This window comes from Falco naumanni, chromosome Z (genome assembly GCF_017639655.2).
Source record: "Falco naumanni isolate bFalNau1 chromosome Z, bFalNau1.pat, whole genome shotgun sequence".
In the NCBI taxonomy this organism is placed as follows: domain Eukaryota; kingdom Metazoa; phylum Chordata; class Aves; order Falconiformes; family Falconidae; genus Falco; species Falco naumanni.
Genome location: NC_054080.1, coordinates 33,792,455 through 33,812,253, shown reverse-complemented (window position 1 = coordinate 33,812,253; position 19,799 = coordinate 33,792,455). Strand labels below are relative to the sequence as shown.

The 19,799-nt window shown below is 39.3% G+C and overlaps 1 protein-coding gene across 4 annotated transcripts; it reads right to left on the bottom strand.

Moving 5' to 3' along the window:
• Positions 1–1,472: 1,472 nt before the first annotated feature.
• Positions 1,473–19,748, bottom strand: FKTN (fukutin). Of its 4 annotated transcripts, XM_040578929.1 has the most exons (11): positions 19,687–19,748; positions 19,265–19,446; positions 17,902–17,961; positions 15,000–15,203; positions 13,192–13,469; positions 11,601–11,733; positions 9,919–10,048; positions 8,937–9,070; positions 7,912–8,039; positions 3,687–3,946; positions 1,473–3,588 (listed from the first exon to the last, which is right to left on the bottom strand). In XM_040578929.1, exons 2-10 carry the CDS (start codon positions 19,367–19,369, stop codon positions 3,733–3,735), a joined length of 1,386 nt encoding a protein of 461 aa, XP_040434863.1. In that variant the 5' UTR covers positions 19,370–19,446; positions 19,687–19,748; the 3' UTR covers positions 1,473–3,588; positions 3,687–3,732. The 4 variants fall into 4 exon arrangements, with proteins under 4 accessions (XP_040434863.1, XP_040434861.1, XP_040434864.1 ...); XM_040578927.1 differs by lacking the exon at positions 19,687–19,748 and having other exon boundaries at positions 19,265–19,671; XM_040578930.1 differs by lacking the exon at positions 19,687–19,748 and having other exon boundaries at positions 3,691–3,946; positions 19,265–19,671.
• Between the last annotated feature and the right edge of the window lie 51 nt (positions 19,749–19,799).

The following is a 19,799-nucleotide window of genomic DNA, read 5'->3' as shown; positions in this document are numbered from 1 at the left end:
GATGAAAACTGTTTACCCCAGGAACCAGCATCACCCAGACTCTGTTTCAAGGGAAAAGGCATAATAAAATCAGCTACTTCTTTTTCATTTGGACAGCCGGGAAAGACTCGGCCATATTTTCAGGACTCCCTCTTATCTGTATCATCACAGTTTTGTCTACCTTCTATTTCTGACTTCTAAAGAAGAGTGAGGTGGAATATACACAGGCCTTTCTTCTATCAGAAAATTCCTTCCGGACAGATCAAAAGCATTAGCATCTCCCTCAGATGCTCACTATGCTGTGCAGCCAAGCATCATCTGTTCTGTGCAGGAATTACACGATTGTTCTACATCCTCAATTTGGCTCAGACATATCCTTCAGAAGAGCTGCGTTGCACTCTTGCTGGAAACAATCACACTCCGCAAGTGTTCAGGATGCTGCAGTTTCTTATCATTTCCACAGTGGGGTGGCAGCTGACCATCACTTCCAGTATGAATTCTAGTATTTGTTTCTAGAAATAAAACCTTTCTTAAGCTTATACAGAAGATTCTAATTTCCATTCTGTAAAAGCAGAATGTTACTGAAAACTGCTACAGAATCACATAAAACAGGAACTCCATCGAGCTGGAAGACAGATTAACTACAGTCAATCCTTAACTACAGTCAGTGTCTTGGCTGGTATTTGTCTGATGTGTTCTCAAAAATCTCCAAAGTCAAAGGCTTTACACATTTCCACATGTAAAATACTCCAGTATTCTACACAAGTGACCTCAATTTGCCTTCCTCCCATTTACTTCTATTTCCTACATCCCTTCCTTTTTGTAACCATCTCCTAACGGCTCTTTATTGACCCTTCTCATCAGGCAACCCTCTTTCTTCAGTCTGTCTTTGCGGTTATTGCAGAGCTTTGAACATCTTGCAACCCTCTTCTCAGCTCACGGGCAATCCTTGAATAGGTTCTGGTTATCTTTAACAGTTACACATATGTAATGCGCTTTGCTTGCTACATAAAAGTCAAGGTATTTTGCAAGTTGTTGCTTAAGACCTTAAATGTATACCATTAAAGAGAATTTAGAAATTGTCGTCCTCTCCAAAGCACCTTCAAAATGAAGGTAATGAGTAACTTAGGAAGGCAACACAGAATTAAGAATCCATTTCAGATGAGGTGATTCAGAACCAAACAGAAAACAAACGCCTAAATCTGGGTGTTTCCACGTGGAATGGTAAAGCTTCAGCCTCACGGCATGCCTTGAAGAGCATCCGCTTCACAATGTTTACACTGCTCCTCGGGACACAATTCTACAAGCTGAAAATCTGCAGTCAGGGCTCTGCAGAAAGCATGACAGGAGACATGCAGAAGTGCAATGTGTTTGTGTAACTGCAGGATCCTTTTCTCTACATATGGGCACCTTCTTTATTCCAAGTGTCTTTGTTGTGTCCAAGTATCTTTATTAAAAAATAAAAGCTCAATACAGACAGTCAATAAGCAGTGTAACAGTTCACAACTTTATTCTCTGCGTTATGGCATGGTAACTACAATGAAGTGTTTTCAATGCTACTGAAGATGACAAAACAAAGGATGAAAAAACATCTTGAGTTGCAAATTAGATGCTCCTTTTAATCAGTGTTAAACACACACATGTATGCTCTGAAGAGAAAATACTTTAAACTGAAGAATAACTTACAGGTATAATGAATGATTTAAGACATCCTACCTTTCAGGGACATGCATTTTTTTCCATTAGTCTTCCCATCTACAAATACAAAGTCAAAAATTTGACAGGATTATAATTTTCTGATAGAATTTTTTCTTTCACTCTTAAAACATCTATCACATTTGAAAAAGTTACAGGCTTATTGTATATTATTAAACAAAGAAGCTCACAACAATGGAGTTCTGAACACAAAAATCATAAGGACACTGGCTTTTTTCATTTTAAGGAAAAAAATACAAAAAATTCTACCTGAGAAATTATCTCGTATGATGTAACGTTTACCAAGTAAATGGCATTAGCAGGACTTTACATCTCTCTCTCTTCCTAAATAGGCAAACCTAACAAAGTTACCATATGAATTGAAGAGCTAGCATGACAAGTTGTTGCCAGAAGCTAAATAATTTACTCCAGTGCTTTCGTGGCAGGACACCACTGGAACTGACAGGATTGGCAGGAAAAAGCATGCAGCACACTCCAGGACAAAAATAGCGGGGAAGCCCCGGTGTGCACCTGGAATGATACAGTAGTACAACTGCCACATGGCAGTAGCTATTTCATGTCTCCAGAACTTCACACATTTGAATACAGGTCCAAAAACTGCAGATCAACAGAACACAAACCACAGGCTCAACCTTTACCCAGTGAAAGTTGGAAAAGCTGCAACCCACAGATAGCCTTTCTGCTTTAGCAAGGAAAGAATGGATACCACTTTGCTGCAAGTAAACATAAGCTCAATCCAGTACCTTGACACCGGTTCACAAATACTCCTGGGTCTGTACCATATATTACAGTTGTAATTCACTAGCAGCTCTAGTAACCTTGTCTTCCCTGCACAAAAAGACTGGAACAAACTTGGGACACGCACACTTGTATGAAAGCTACTATCCCCCTCCAAAATACTGATGGAGAATACTTAATTCATTGACCAAACGCACAAGCAGAAAAAGGAGGAGATAGCTGTCAGGCTTCCACTTTTTTCCTGTCCAAAGCCTAATGCTACACTAACACTTCACTTGCAATAATGCTACTGCAAATTTGATGGAACAGTTGGTATTTGTAAACACTTCTGCTTACACTTAAAGAGCTGCAATTCTCTGAGATCTCTGTTCTGCGAGCCCATGTTAAACAGAAAACTATGAATATCCCCATTTCTATCTACCTGTAAAAAAGCAAGGATAGCTATAATTTTTTAAAATCTAGTCAAAACTTTTACATGGAGAACACACTAACTGGGACATCAAAGCCAGTATGTTTATTTTTTCATAGGAAAAATATCCCTGCAGCATATACCTCTGTGTTCTTAATAAAGAAACAAAACAAAAAAAACCAACCCACAGGTAACATCCCCTGTCACAATTGCATGCAGTAGTTAGTTCATGAAAAACCCAACAGTTATTGGAAGATGTCCAGTGTGGACAGCTGCTCCTTCGATTCACTTAGTATGACACCGTTACCCACTACCTCCTGCATGTAAAGCAGGTGAGTCATACAGGTCCTGTGTAATAGAAATATTCCACTCCCAAGAGCAACCTGTTGTATATCGTATGGAAGTATCAGTCTCAAATCAAACACATTTGAGGTACTCATAGGTGTTTAAAAGCTGAATATTCACAGGACCTCCTCTGAAAAAAGAGGAACTTCTCTGGGATTTTTTCCATCCTATCCCTCTCTTAAGCTTGAGAAGTGAACAGTCCCAAGGCTTTCATGATCCTAGGAAAGTCAAAGCCAGCTGGCCACTTTTACATTTGAACAGTCAATTGCCCATAAGTTTAATGCAACATTTCTTCTCTATTCTCTTTGTGCAGCTTTCCTTTCAGATTCCCTTCTCTTCAGTTGCCTTTGATCTTTTCCTTCAACTACCTGGAAAATGCATGATGAAGGTGAAAAAAACACCTGTTAAGCAAAAAAAGATAAATGACTCATTAGGAAACAGATGAGAAATTACAAAAGGAACGTATCTTGATGCCTTTGGGAAATAGGAAATTACAAACCGACAGTTTCAAGGGTATCAGGTATGCCCTATTAGCAGTCAGGTGGTCAGTAGATTTGAATGACATCATCCCATTCATCGACAGGCCAGACACCATTGTATTGCACATTGGATGGCGAGCTCTTCCAGTCCCACGTCTTCACAGGAACCTTCCAGTCTGGGCCATAGTTGGCTTCAACATACTGAAGGGTTTCACAGGGCACATGTACCTTGAGTTCAACAAATTCAGTCCAACACAGAGTAAACTTTGGAAAGAGATACCTGTGTCATAACAAAAGAACACAGTCACCGGCAAAGACTGAAATACACCTCCAAATAAGTTCATGGATAAAGCAAACAACTGCAGTGAGTGGCCATGTTACACCTGAATTAATTTTTTCTTATTTCTTAACTTCCTATCTATGAAATATTATTTCCATACTGGACAGGGGTCATGTTATGAACTGGTTAACATTTGCCACATGTTCTTTGGAAGGAGCATTTCTAATTCTTTGCTGCTTATTCCCGTACCATTCTGCCATCCATAGGAAATCCCTGAGGCCCTATCTCTCTACTTTCCACTTACAAATTGGACATAACAGTTACCTTATTTAGAAGGGTCTCAAGAGGTTGCTACATGTTATCAAAATCTCCCCTACAAATAAAAGCAGCATTAAATACTTTATTATGAGTCAGGCCTTTTTTAAAAACAACTTGTTACCTTTCTTCAATCTTACCAAAGCAAGCAGGAAATTGCCCTTCAGTACCCATGTTCAAACATGGTGCCAGACTTGGAACAGCTGAGAAGAATTATGATACAGCTGCCACCTTGTACTTTCTGAAACCTTCTTGGCCCATTCAAGCTTTAAAATTAATTCATTCTACCAAACTGATCTTGTTCTGCAGAAGGGCCAGCATACACCCCATCTATAAGTATGCTTACACCAGTGTAAGTTGACAGGTAAATGTACAGTTTGATCAGAATAACATCACATAGAGCTCAGTGTCAGAATCAATGTGTTAAACAAGTAAACATGAAAGCCTATGTACTACTCCTGCGGAGGATCACTCCCACTGCTGTAGCTGTGAAGTCTTCCACAAGAAAAAAGTGATCTTAAAATTCCTTTTCATTGGTTAAAATGAAACCATACGCACTTAAGATTTTTGAAAAAGAAGTTTAAAATATTTGTGCATTTGCACGAATTAGAAAATTTGCATGTTCCTCTAAGCATAAAGTTAATTTTCTAAGTGCTGAGCAAACAGAATCAGAAGTAAAACAACCTTGCTTTTATCCGTGAAATGGAAGAAAAGAAAAAAAAGAGATCAAGAACTTTTGGATATATACCCAGGGACTACCAGTTAGCTCTGAACTACACCGAAAAGCAAAAAAATGCCAGGTACCAAGGGGAAAACAAGGTAATCAAACTTTAATAGTAGATCTATAAGCATCAAATAGCTATTTAGCTGTTATTAACCTAGAAAATCATCTATCAGAACTGCAGTGGGCATGCATATGCAACAGCTATTGGCAAACCACTGAAATAATACATCCTCCAGAAAGTGCACTATGAATAATAACTTAATGAGAACAAACAGGTAATTTAACTAAACTAATCTTCAAATTAAAAAGTTAGCTGGACATTTCATCAAAACAATCATTTAACTATTATTAAAATCAAACATTTACATTCACTGATGAAAAAACTAGCTTTCTTCACACTACCGGAATCCCTGCTCACCATTTGCTCTTCCAAGCTGGAATAAGGCTCTGTACTCTTGTACACATACACTGCTCACCATTTTTTCCTCCAATTTCAGTCTCATCAATCTTTGGACATACAAGTACTGAAAACATTTTAGGCTTACACAAAGTCCTCTAGGTGAAGAGCCTCCAGAATTAACTCATTTTAAGGACTAAAGCATACAGTATAGATTTGATTCCCAGATTCAGTTTTGGAAATACTTATTCTCTGCTGAAGAATGAAACTGTTCAGCATTGATTTTGTAAACAAATAGAAGGTCTCAATTGCTGTAACTCTAAGACAAAATAAGGAGGATGAACATGCTTGCTTGTGTCTGCAAAGTTGAGAAAGTATTTGTGTACATGAAAATGCAAACCATACAGCCAGACTTGTAAGGTTTAGAAACCAGCTCTCCAACAAAACAGAGACTAAATATGACTAATGAAAAATATTTTACAGACTAAACGAAAAACACTTTCATTCTTCGTACTTTTATTTAGCAAGATGTAAAGGAAGTATGTCTGTGCCAATATTTAGTTTTCTGAAGAAAATGTCCTCTACTCTTCATTTTTAAAAACACAAAAATACCTAGGAATTGAACTCCCGCCCTTATCTGTGATGATCTAGTAGCAACCAGTATCTCTTCTGATACCTCAGAAACAGCTGGTGAGATTTCTTGAAAATTGTTAAAAGTTGATTTAGGACTCAGCATGATCAATCATTCACTTCTCTTTTGACTGACCTCCCCCACTTCCCTAAGAATTTTGAAAGGCCTGAAGACCAAGCAAAACTGAGGGTCGTTCTGGTGCTTCAGGTACTCAGATCAAGCACGCTGAACCATCACACCTCACAACTAAAAAGCTGTGATCTTTCTTCTCTTTCTAAGGATGTATTTGGAATAATACATATCTGGAATTATTGGGCTAAGCATTCTGAACAGCCATGTTCTGTCAGGGCTCAGTGCATTTATAATGGTAAACAAGCAGTTTTCTGTATGGATTAAGTAAAGTAAACTATGCCTAAGAAACACTTGTTCAGAATTAGAGGCATTCTTATGCCTAAGCAAATTAGTTCTTATTGAACTAGAAAGCCATGTTTGTAAATTTTGGAAAAAATTATCACCAAAAATGAGTATGAAGCCACAAGGAAAGGAAAGTGTTTTATGAAAGATGGAGTTCCAGAAGAGCTGGAATATCCTAGGATACAGGAGCTGGAGCATAGCACAGGTTCACATCTACCTTCTATCCTCATACATCGGACCAGTCACATCAAAGGAGGAAAAAAAACCAGCTCTCAAGTACCCAAGTCTGATTCTGCAATGGAATTTTTAAAGAGCATGTCAACTCCACTGGCATGGAAACAGGTAATTGCAATTTAGAAAGGAATTTATTGGTCAGCTTCCTCCTCAGGATGCATCACACAAACCCCTCCAAAATCTTGTATGGAAAAGCAGACATCAAGCCTGCTTCAGAAAACTATGAAACTGTTGCTGTATTCTAAGAAAAATACTCTGCAGCACAGCACATTTTCTGTGGGAATATTCTGAGAGTTCTTCCTTTAGTCTATTTCTATGTGTGCCTTTTGATTCTGGTCATCAAAATATCTTCCCCAACCTTTGTTGATCATTTCAGAACAAAGACAACTACGACAAGGACTCAGACATTATCACCATTTGGATGGCAGTGCTCATCAAATTCCCATTAGCTAAATACAAGTAAATACAGTTCAGGCAAAATATGAAAGCTGATGAAATCCTATAGAAGTCAATGAGGTTTTCAATTAGTCTGCAATTATCTCTTTCTGAGTTAAGGTGGATGTTGGTAAGAAACAAATCTAATTATCAAAACCTATATTCAGTTTGGTGAGTAGATTAGGAAGCTATTGGATTTATTTCCTGATTTAATACTGAAAGGTATGAAGCAAAAAAATGTAGGGTACTGTTTAAAATTCCATTTTCAGTACATGAACAACAACAAGGTCTGCAGTAGTCACCTGCATTGCTGTCACAAGATTACAGTCAATAAAGTATTCCAAATCACTACCACAAAATCTGAAACTATGAGGTTTACTTTGCAAGGACAGTTGAGGCTTTCTGCCATAACACTCCAACATCAAGACTGATGCCTAAGGATTCATTTTTTACTGGAAAATTAGTTTCTGCAACAAACAGAATTTTTACAGACTTCTTTCTCAGCTTAGCTCTTTATTTAACTCAGAGATTGTCACAGTCCAGATAAGATCTGCTTGACACATGACATGCTAGCATTGCTTTTGACTTCACAAGATAATCGACATTTGACAAGCCCAGCACCTCTCTAGCAAGGCACAGTACTTTTCTCTTTCTACTCTGGTCTCAAAGTGCAAAATCTTCATTGATTCTCCTCTGGTAACTGCCTTTCCTACAACGAGCACAGACTTTGCCAGGTAAAAAACATACAGAATGCCAACACTAAACACTAACTTGTTCAATTCCTTTCCTATTAGAGCTACAAATGCAATTCATACTTAAATTTCTTGCCCGATTTGGCCTGAGTTCCTCCATTCCATATGTGGTCATCCTCTTCATAGAAGAAAAAAATATCAAGTTTCACATCATCTTCTCCCTGGAAAGAGAGTTCCAAGCTGTCTTCTACCTGCAAGACAAAAATACATACTGTATATGCTCTTAAAAATACAAAGCTACTTATGTCAGCAGGTTTCAGAAAACAAGTTTATTTTGGCCAGGTATGCAGAGTGACTCCTAACTGAAGAAAACACACTAACACTATGATTTTTTTTTTTTTTTTTTTTAATGCCTTGAGAATACTGGAAGTTTTCTGGACCTCAGTGGGACTACATTCTCTTTTCTCCCTTTAGCCTGAAAAGCTTCAGCACCACCTTCTTGTCCTCTGCCACAAGCAAAATAATAAATGAACATGGTAGGTACGTGTCTTCATTTAACATGCTTCCTCTATGACAAAACGCTTGCTAGCACCAATAATGATATATCACTTGAACTGTGGCTGAACCTTCATATTCCTGTAATTTTGTTTCTTTTCTCCATCCTTCTACAGCCTGCACTCTGAAAAAGCTAAATAAAGATCCATATAAACAAGCCCAGAGCCCACCTCAAGCCATCCTTCCCTTTCTGCTAGTTCTACATACAGGACTACGGATAATCTCAGAGCTATCACCAATCCTCCCGTATGATGAGGCCCATCCAATCTGAAAGACTAAATTCAACCTGATTCTTAAGTTTCCCTAGCACCACTGACACAGATCAGACCCCTTTGAAACTTATTGCAAACTTCTGAGGTGGAATTTGTGCTCCCCAAACAGGGCCAAAGTTATTAAGAAGGGTGTTTTCTCACATGCTGTCCAACAGAACACACAAAAATCATCAGGATTATACGTTTAGGTAAAACCCTAAGGAGTAAATGTCTGCCAAGGAGACTTCAGATACCCACATCTACATAGCTGTTCTGCAGCTGTACTCAAACTTATGAATCTAGAGAAAGACACATGAAGTAAATTGTTCATTATCTATGTACCTTGCCAAATTTGTGCTTCAGTGGTAACCCTGCCTTCTGAAAGGCTGGAATGATATCTGCTTTGTAGTCCCTTATAAAGACTCCCAAATCCACATCTTTGCTGTGAGGAATGACATTGCACTGTCTGTACCAGCCTGAGAAGAAAAAAAAAAAGGGAAAAAACAAATCCATTCAGAACAAGAAGTGGGACATCTGTTTGTTTCATTAAAGCAGCCTTTAGCAACTGTTCATTCAGAAAATTATATTCCCCAAGACTAAACAAATACAAGTCAAATGCACACACACATGAGTTTTCCCAACCTATTTCAATAATAAAAAGAATTATATAATAATAATATATAATACTATTTATATAATAATATAAATATATATAATAATATAAATATATATGTAATAGATATATAAAATGTATAATAAAATAATAAAAAGAAATAAAAGAATTTTCACCAATGGTAAGATACTTTTTCCATCCTCAGCAGAATTGAGAACTCGCTGTAGCTACACTAATAGGTTGAAATTTTATTAAAAGGATGTGATCTAAAATAAACAAATACACGTAAACTATATTTTAAAAGTCAGTAATAAGCACCAAATTGCATGGGAAGGAAATCAGGTGTGAGTCTATACACGGACAGCAGAAATATGTGCCCATCACTGTGTTTTCCAACTAGCATTTCAGTAAATTCCAGTTCACACAATTTAGGGAACTTCTCATTGCTTTCAAAGCAGTGATCAGTTCAACACAGGTAACTGCTAACTTTAAATGCTTCAATGGAAAATTGCTCAGCATCTCCAAGGCTCAGGTTTCTGAAGAAAAAATGATTTTGACAGGAGCAAAAAGACCTATTTCAACACAGCTAATGCCACATTACTACCTTCCAACCCACTATATTTAACCTCAGCTGACATTAGAAGCAATAGAGGATTAGATGTTTAGAATTTCAGATGAGTTTAAAAATAGAACATAACACAAATGTTTTACCAAGGCATGTTCCACTGCTCAGCCAGAAATTTACCCCTAAGTTATTCAGTGTCAGGGCAGCCAGATGGAGCAAGGATTTTGCTTTTTTTCTGAATTCCACTGCATCAAGAGAGGCATCATCAGGATACAGCTGGAAGGCAAAGGAAGAGTAAGCAAGCTATTATCAGACAGCAAACTCTTCCCTTCATTTTTCAGTGTCCTAAGAAAAGATGACCTTTAAAAATTTACTTAAGTAATATCTGGGCAGTATCTGTTCTCAGAGATACACCCCTGTCTGAGTACCTGCACTAGAATGAGAAGTTAAAATTTAAACTCTTAAACATCAATCCCCAGTTTTTCCAAAGCAGCAGAATGCAAAGTCACTGTAAGACAGAATAAGCATATATGTATTAGGCACTGATTCCCAGCACTTGGCAACAATACAGATGAAGCTTCACAAGTCCAGGGGGAAAACAGGGACAGCATCAGTTACTTCCAGCACGCTAGTTTATCTGGCGCCATCAAGTGTCACAACTAGGTGCTGGCAACTTCTGCCACAGAGTAGAAACAAAATGAACAAAAAATGCCCACCCTCCCGCTACAACTGTGGGAAGATCTTCTATTTAATGCAAAGCCAAAAATAAGTCTGGGCAAACGTCACCAAATCAAACACAGGAACAACGCACTACTCAGCTTCACAACTGCTTTCATGAAGAGATCTTGGGCAACAGACATTTTGAATGAATACTTAACTTTTTAAAACACATGCCAGCTGCTAATTTCAGTACTAAAGCTCAAAGTTCAATATACCTTCTGAGGCACATCTTCTCTCCCTGTGGCAATTACTGCCTGGAGGTTTTAGAGTTGAAGTGGGGCTTTTTTTAGAGTTGAAGTGTACTTTACAAGCGAGGTGACTATACACACAGGTACCCCTGGGTATAGTAACCCTCCTACTACACATATGGGAGCTATGATGGTCTTCCCTTCACTGATAGTCCCTTCCACAAGACCTCAAATGTCTGAAGAATGGAACCTCTAGTACCCCCTTTTCCCTCCTTCCATGAAATCAGAGATAGCTCAGACTCAGTGACCTGATTCTAACTCCACAGTCTTAACTGTGCTAACTCTTGGTCCTCTTCAAGTTAGGACAAAATGCTCTCCATACTGCAGCAGAAAGTTTTCTACTCCTGCTAAATCAGGTAGCAATATCCTAAAAATAATGCTTTAAATAGTAGTGAAAATATTAGCTTACATGGTCAAAAAGCAATGAAGTAAGTCATTTCACAATGAACTAGAAACATGGAACTGCAGCGCACAGTTCAAAGAATATAAAGTGAAATATTACTCAGAACTTAGAGAATTGCCACAAGGAAAACTTTCAACCACAAAATCTTAGTTTTATTTACAAGAAATCTATTTAACAGTAACAACATGTGAGAACTACGGACGTGTTGGTTACTGCTTCAAAATTTTGGAAAACGGAAAAAAATGCACTCACGAGTGAAAAAGACAACACCATGACTTTCAGTTGAAGTTTTAGTTTTATTACCACCTACTAAACTCTGTGGATCGAGTCTCAGCGGTTTTATGTAGCTTTATGTATGCAAACAGTCTTATCTAGGTAAAAAGCAGTGAATTGTTTGTAGGTTTGGGTCAATCAGTGAACACACACATCTCAGAGACACTAAGTGATTACCACTAACCTGAAAGAAAGCCCGAGCTTCTCTGTACCTACATTCAAGAAATCTAGAGTGTGACATCTCCTCTAGAAAACTGGATGGATTTTTTGGAATTTGAACTTTTATGTCATCAATGGAAACAAGCAGAAGTTCTGGCCTGCAGGGGAAGAAAAGTGATAACATTACCCCATTCAATTCCTTTACAAACCACAAGCCACTTTTTCCTCTAGCCTAGGTTAAAATCTTAATGTACACTACTGGCAGTGATTCCTCTGTCCAAATGTACCCAAAACTGATAATAAAAGATGAGCAACAAGAGCTTCAACAAATTCCCCATACATTTCAAAATTTTGTTTAAAAAGAAATTCTATGCCTGTAAGCGCTCACAGCTAGTTTGTCAGATCACTGACTCCTTTACTCACTCATGACTTGCATTGAACTTTTTCACAGCTGTTGTTCAGTACATTTGAAAATTCAGGCTATTTATTTAGTTGTCTTAAGTAAGGGATGCACTTAAGAACCAAATTTTACCCTGTACTTTGAGGCTATCTGCATTTAAAATTTAATAACTGTTCAACCTTCACAACGAATATGATACAGTTGACTTCAAATGTTTAGCCACATAACCAGTACAGATTCCATGTTTTAAAAGGAAGAAAGAATGGTGTAAATTTTAAGGAAAAAGTTAAACACATTATTCTGACCTGTGAAATGTTCAGCTGTTTTGCTCTGATTAATGGCACATACACATACCCTACAGGATCACTGTTCTCAAAGCCAAGTGGTATGTGCTTGGCTTTGAAATTAGTGACAAGATCTGCCATGATCTGTATTTCCTGAAATAACTGCTACTGAAAGCACTGTAGGAACAGGAAGACATTTACAGTAACTTCACTAATTTAATGCAAAGTTTAAGCAAAAGACTGTGAACAAGTAACATCACCAATTCAAACATTTATGCAGGAAAGGAGTCCCCTCACCACATTAAGAGCATGGGTTAGCTGCAATGGTTGACACATGTCTTTGTGGTACAAATGTCACTTCTCTTTATTCATGTTCTTTGACACTGATTATTTCTACTGTTACTGAATGGATTTCTGTTGTTCACCCTTCTCATTTAACGTTCCATACCTGTATTCAACTTCTGGACAAATACCATTACAGAAAGAACACCAAATAGCTATCCACTAGCACTAAATAACCTTGCCACTTCTACTTTACCCCTGTGTTGATAACACAGATGGCTGTCAACAGATTTCAAACTTCTAAATACATTAACGGTAAGCCACTGCCTCCAGCAGTAGGACCCCTGGCACACTCAACCTCACACATGATTTCTTTGACTTCTCTCATCTTTCTGCCTGCTTCAACCTGGCTACACAGCAATCTCCTCTAAAATGTAGCTCTTAGTTTATGAATGGTAGGAAGCTCTTGTCTTCAGGTAAACAGAACTGGATTTACCTTCATACCTTAGTTTACCTGCACTTTGAGGGCTGAACCATATGTGAGCTAAATTTTGCAACCTGACTTGAGAAAGAAAATGATTTTATATTCAGGAAAAATAAATTATTTTGGAAGTGTCATTATGGCTTTTTCCCTCCTGTTTTTAACTCACTTTTCATACGCTCCAGGGTAGCGGCCAAAGTGGAGTTTCCGGAAAGGCACAAACTTTCTGTCCATATGTTGCCTGAGTCTCAGAGGGCCATGCCAGAGGTAATTACCACTCCTCTCATAGAACACCACCAGGTGAATAGCATGAGATGCCAGTTTAAATATGTAGTGCAATGGAATTTCAATCCCAGACAGGTCATCCATCCCATCCAAGCGGGGGTCCTTGTTTATAATCTTTAGCCATTGGAACCCCATTTTCTCAGCAGTTCTAAAAAGACCCACCTAAAAATGAGAAAGAGGGAGAAGTAGAAAGACAGACAGAGAGAGAAACTAAAGATTAGAGGAACAAAAATGGAATGCTAAATACTTACAATTAACTGACACCATTCCATATTTTCATTTTCTAATGAGACTTCAGCACGAACTGCTCAATTTCTAAGACCTTAAAGCTCAGCAACTACAAGCAATTCCAACCAATGTATTTCTTTGTCTTAAATTTTGTCCCTGAAACTATTCAATAAAGCAACAAATAAATAAATGTTGTAAATCATGCTTGGAATAAGTCTGCTCCTTGCAATAGCACCATTCTCTGCATCCTCAAACTGTTCTCTAAAGTTGTTCTTGTGCTGAACTTGGCATTTTTAAGTCATTGAATAAAGATACCACCAATACAAAAATGATTACTGTAAAACCTTCTTTTATGATGTACATAATTATTTGTTTAAATCTCATCAAATACTGAACACTGCACTAAGTAACAGGCTTTTCTATTTCCGTAGAAAAAGGGAATGAAATTGTGTCTGATAAAAAAAGAACCAATCGGCATTTGAAGACCCTTTCTTGAACTTTCTTGAACTACCCTCCTTGAACAGTTTTATACAGGCATATCAGCTTTTCCTCTGGATGCTGCAGATATTATCAATGAAACAGAAAGGAATGGGGAGACGGATTTATATTAGTGTGCTGCCACACAACCTTATTCTCAGTTTCTTTAATCCCTTTACAGCTATGGGTAAAACAAAGGCCTGACCAGCTCCAGAGTACCACCACTCTTCACTTGAGCGGGACTCCTTCAGTAAAACAGTCACAGACCATTGTAATGACTCCCGCTTTTTCTGGGGAAAAAAAAAAAAAAAAAAAAAAAAGAAGAAGAAGAAAAAAGCTGTTCACCACCGGTATCTTTAGTCTGTATAAATTGATCTAATAAATATTTCCAGATCACTCTTCATACTGATGAAATAACCTTGGATTCCATTTTGTCCTTCATCACACGCTATACGTCTATTTTTAACACATACATTTGAAAATCTCAGAGCACCAAAGAAAAGCAGAGATATCAATACACTAAGTGACAAAATAAGATGGTGCTAAGTACAAGGCTGTACTAAAAGAAATGTAAACCAGCAGACTATGATAATCTTTCCAGCCTTGTCACATCAACACTTGCATTTCCTCCTCGGTTGATCCTCAAACTCGAGATTTATTATGGCAGTATCTACATTACAGGCTTAAGGTTTTTCTTCTTCCCAACAGACTACTTTCTTTTTTCTTTTTGGCATAGCCTCTTACTACAAGTGTTTATGAATATCACAAACAGCTTCTGAAGACTTTTAGTTATCTGTAAATTACTCTTCATGTATCCAGGCCTGGATACCTTTTACTTTAAAAAAAAGTTTCTTCTACCAGTACCTTTATAAGAGTTCCACAAAATTAATTCATAGGCCTTGATACAAACATAAAGCACTACATCACAAAATTGTAGAACAGCTGAATGTACAATACACAAATGTGAACTGAAGAAAAGACCCTTACTTCGTGTTTCCATGTTTTGTCCAGTAGTGCAAACGTAGTAAAGTCTCTTGGAGCACAAAAGTACTTGCATTCTGGATTAGGGCCATCAGGAGAACTTCTGATCTGTTCAATGTCTTTATCAACCAGTCCCAGAATCAAAGGATCAATCAAATACACTGGTATATTGTGACTGGCTATTAAGCCTAGGAACTTCCTAACCACGTGCTGTTTGACATAGGATGAAATTGTAAGTTAGAAACACCATCTTTAAGTGTACAAAGGTTAACACATTAAAAAACTTTGACAGAAGGAAAAAAACCCAACCCACCAACAGAAGGAAATCTTATCTCCCAATACATTTTCTGAGTGTGTACTCTTATCTCTGGAGCGCTAGACTTGAGAATGGACTGTAGGCTAAACTCTAGATTCTTCCCAGCTCTAGACTGAGCTGGAAAGCACTTGAATAAACCAGAGACTGTAGGATGAGATGTGATGCACATGGATGCTCCCTCCTAGCTGAGGGAGCTGGCTGATGTCATTCAAAGGCTGCTCTGCATTATCTTGAAAGGCCACGGTGATCAGGAGTTGTTCTTCAAGTATGAGAAAGGCCAAATCTCATGCTGTCTTCAAAAAGGAAGATCTGGGGAACTCTGATCACCTTCATTTCAGTCCCCAAGAAGCTTCTGGAGTGAAAGTCCCTGGAAAGTCACATCCAAGCGCATGATGCACAGGATGTGACTGGGAAAGTCAGCCAAAGGCAAACTGCACCTAATCACATTGACTGCCTTTGCAGAAGTCTATGGGCACCATGAAAGCTATGGACACTGTTCATACCTTGACTTTAGCAAGGCTTTTGACCCACTCCCGAACGGTATCCCCAAACCTCAGGCATGAGACCTGCTGTATACGAAGGGTGACTCAGTGAGAAGGTGGGAAGTGAATGCTATCCAGTCTTTGGATGCTAGTGTACCCAAGGTACTCAACCATGGCAACAATATATAGAAAGGTTAAAAGAAGGTCCTGTACCTAATGAGAGGATTTATTAACTTCACCCAGTGGAGAATTTTAATCAAGTACATTTAAATGTCCATGGCACACAGAAGCCATTTACAGCACTCACACCCACCCTGCTATTAAAAATGTAGCTGATGTATTTAACTGTAACAGTTACATTTAATGACTTAAGAGTACTGTTCTAATCAGAAAAAAATACTTGCTTAGACCAGCACTGTCAGGCTTTATGTTTGTTACATCTCAAGATTTCTAGAAGAGGTGTGATACAGAACAATGGCCCAATGCCCAAGGTACCCATCCAGCAAGCCAACCGTGGCTTTCGAACTGAAGCTCCAGCCTTTCTCCTGTCCAGCTGCTAAGACTGTTCAAACAGACTCCACATGCCAACTTCCAATTCTGGTACGGGGCTTTGGCTTCAGAGAGATTTAAAAATGTGAAGACAGAATGTGGATCCACAAACAGAACTTAGGCAGCAGCACTAAGAAACAGGCAGAAACAAGGCCACCCTGTTAGCGATTTCAGCTATATGAAGCTGAAACCTGTGATGTACTAGCATTATTTCTGTAACTAAAACTAGCAGATCAGACTGATAAACACGAAGCAAATCTGTGCAAAAATATCAGCTTCCCCCCTCCTCCACCACTTCTCCAGGGAAACAGAAGCTTTTAGTTGAAATGTAGAATAATTGGTAGAATGACACGGCAATAATGTCAAGCGGCTAAGAAAAAGGCATTCAAAAATGGAGTATTTTGGACCCATCACATAGGAATTCTGAAGAAACCTTGCAGGGCAACAGATCTCTGGTAGGACCGTGGAGCATTCTGCTTTGTTACTAATGATCTCATAAGATGAAGTTAAGAATTAATGAGAACTCTGTCCACAGACTGGCAGATTGGAAGCCCACTGTGACCATGTCACCTAACTAGTAGGTCGCTTCAAAGGATGCCACCTCCAGGAACAGTGAGACGTTCCTGGAGCAAGTATGCAGTCCACAGAGCAGTTGGTTTTAATTATTCCCAAGTACAGCCCCTAATCAGAGCACCTTTCCTCCTGCTCAGCAGAAACAAGGCATTTAAATGGCTAATGTTGCTAAGCAGAAACATTATCAAATTGCATCCAAAGCAAAAGGTAGCTAGGTCTCAGCACACTGTTCTCTTTAACCATCTGTGCTCTTTTTCTGGTGGGAAATCTGTCATCAAGAGACTTCTGTCAAAGTGTTTCCAAAGAAATGCTAACTACAAATACCATAACCGACCTTCTGATTCCCTGAGGCCAACATGATGTTTTGCTTGAGCTCAATCCTGCAAACCTTAAACAAGACACAACAAAAAATATCCTATTTCAAGTACGGAATGCCACTCCTAACACTGGTCCTGAACACTGGAATACAGCAACTGGTGACTGCTGAAATGTAACGTTTTCCTGCTTGTTAAGAGCTCTGACCCAGCATAAGCAAGTAACACAAAACATAGAGCAGCAGGTTAACAACTGGAGCGAGCAAAGGGGTATTCTATGACCCGAGATCTGCAGTTGATTCTTTAATCACATCACTATCAAACAAGCTGCATGTCAAATACGCCAATCTTTTCAATATTTGGTCTGCAAGAATACAAAAGCCTGGAGAAGAACTTCTGTATCAGAAAGAACAAGTTTGGCTTTAAAAACATTAGCAGCACTACTAAGGACTGCACAGGCAAAGGCTGCTAAGCTGTAACCACTGCTCAATTCCATTTAAAACTAATGTTTTGAAACGCTTAGTAACTTTACTCAGCGAAGAAAGTATCTTTTAGTCCTTAATATTAGAAAATCTCAGTAAAGAGGCAAGATAACTGGACCCAGAGTTTGCAATTCCATGTTAGTTCTCCAAGACTGGCAGAAGAACTGTATTAACCCATGATGTTGTACGTACCCATCTAGTGCTGTCCTGGCCTGACTGGCTTCCTCTGACTTTGGAAAAAACTGCTCCATTCTATCAAAAGAAAAGAAGGGGAGGGAGAAATAAAAATTCAAGTACGTTTCAGTTGAATCCCTGCTTAGGATATCTTAACAGGACATTTAAGGGCATTTATCCAGGTAGCACTTTATAGTTATGGCTGTGGTTATGCCCTTGGTCACTCAACTACAGTACTGAATGTGAAACTGTAGCACACTAAACCAGAGCAGTTATTTAGAAGGACAACACAAGCCTTGGGGACTTCCAGACACGCAAAGACTGCATGATCAGGCTTCAGGTTTCTAAGTCAATATGCCAGTCAATGTAAAATAGGAAGATGACAAACACAGACACTGTTAGGTAAATAACCACCGAGGAAAGACAGGAGGACTGTGCTTCTGTCTTTCTGGATGTGATCCCAGAGGATTAAATTTTAAATGGAGTATATTCATATGATAAAGCCAAGGCAGTTAATGGCTATGCTTTCAGCTTTTCAAAAGTATGAAGAATTTTTCATTCATCACCTTGTTTATAATCAGAAACTATGAAAAAGAAGTCAAAGATCACGATACCATGTAGTGCTAAGACTGCCTGCATTTATTAAGAACGTCCTCAACAAAAGAATACAAACTTAGGAAACATGATGCTTATGTGGGTTTTCTGTAAAAATAAAATTAGTTCCTTTGCTGAATATGCATTGCAACTGTAAGCAATGAAGTCATCAAAAAAACAGAGTATTTCATTTATAGTAACATGTACCTCTTTTTTGGCTACAGAAGATCACACTTGGCTAAACTTTTCATGGGTGGTATAAAAGCAGGATTTAATCAGTAACATCTAGAAAATTATAAACGCTGAATCACAAAGCACTAAGACATCTGCAGAAAAAGCTGAGTTTTCTTTTGAAAACACCACTGTTGAAAAACCTGCAATCAATAAATGCCATGTTCCTTGTTTCTTCAGAAGAGCATGAAGACAGCACTGGATTTGACTTCACTTTCAACAGAAGTCACTTAAGAGTAGGAAGGCTTGGGAATATTAAGTCTTGGTGGCTCAAACCTGCAGCTGAGAACACCAAGCAGCATCCTATTAATTACAGAACAAGATGCCTCTGGCTGACATAATAACTTGAGCATCAGACTGACTACTGAAACCTGATTGTACCTCTGCCACCACAAATGTGCTCAGGCTACTGATGCACTTCATGTCAACATCATAGGAATTTCTAGCTAAATGAGGGAAATTTGGGGGTGTCATTAATGCTGCTGAAGGACTCTGAAAAGAATAAGCATTACACTGGGTCATGCCAAAAAGCCAGCCTGTGCAGCACAGGTCTCACCTTCTGCGATAGGTAGAACTTGTAATAGTACAACTGGAATAGGAGGAAAACGAGGCTGGTCAGAGAAAGGAGCGCCAGGACCACGTTCTTATTGATTTTCTGCATTAGTCTTCGGGGCGCTCTCGATCACCGCCTGGGAGCAGCGCGGCGCAGCTCATCTTTCCCGGCTTCCCAGCTCCTTCCTGCGGGCCGGCAGAAGAGAACGGGGCGCTGAGTAGGCCGCACCGGCAGCCGCCACGGGCCCGAGCCCTGCGCCGCAGCGGCCTACAGGAGCCCGACGAGCCCGCAGCAGGGGCTCAGCTAGGGGGGGCCTGGGGACGGCAACCCGCAACGCTGCGCCTCGCCCGGCCCTCCCCGCTCCCTCCCCGGGGCCGCGGCCGGCTTCCCCCCCCCACCACCGCCGGGGCCGCATCCGCCCTCACCGCGCGACAGCTCCCTGCCGTAAAGCGCCGCTCGCCGTCGTACGCGCATGCGCGGTGGGGAGACAGCCCGCCGGATCCGCGCCCGGGCCAGCCGGCCACCGCGGGCCTCCCGG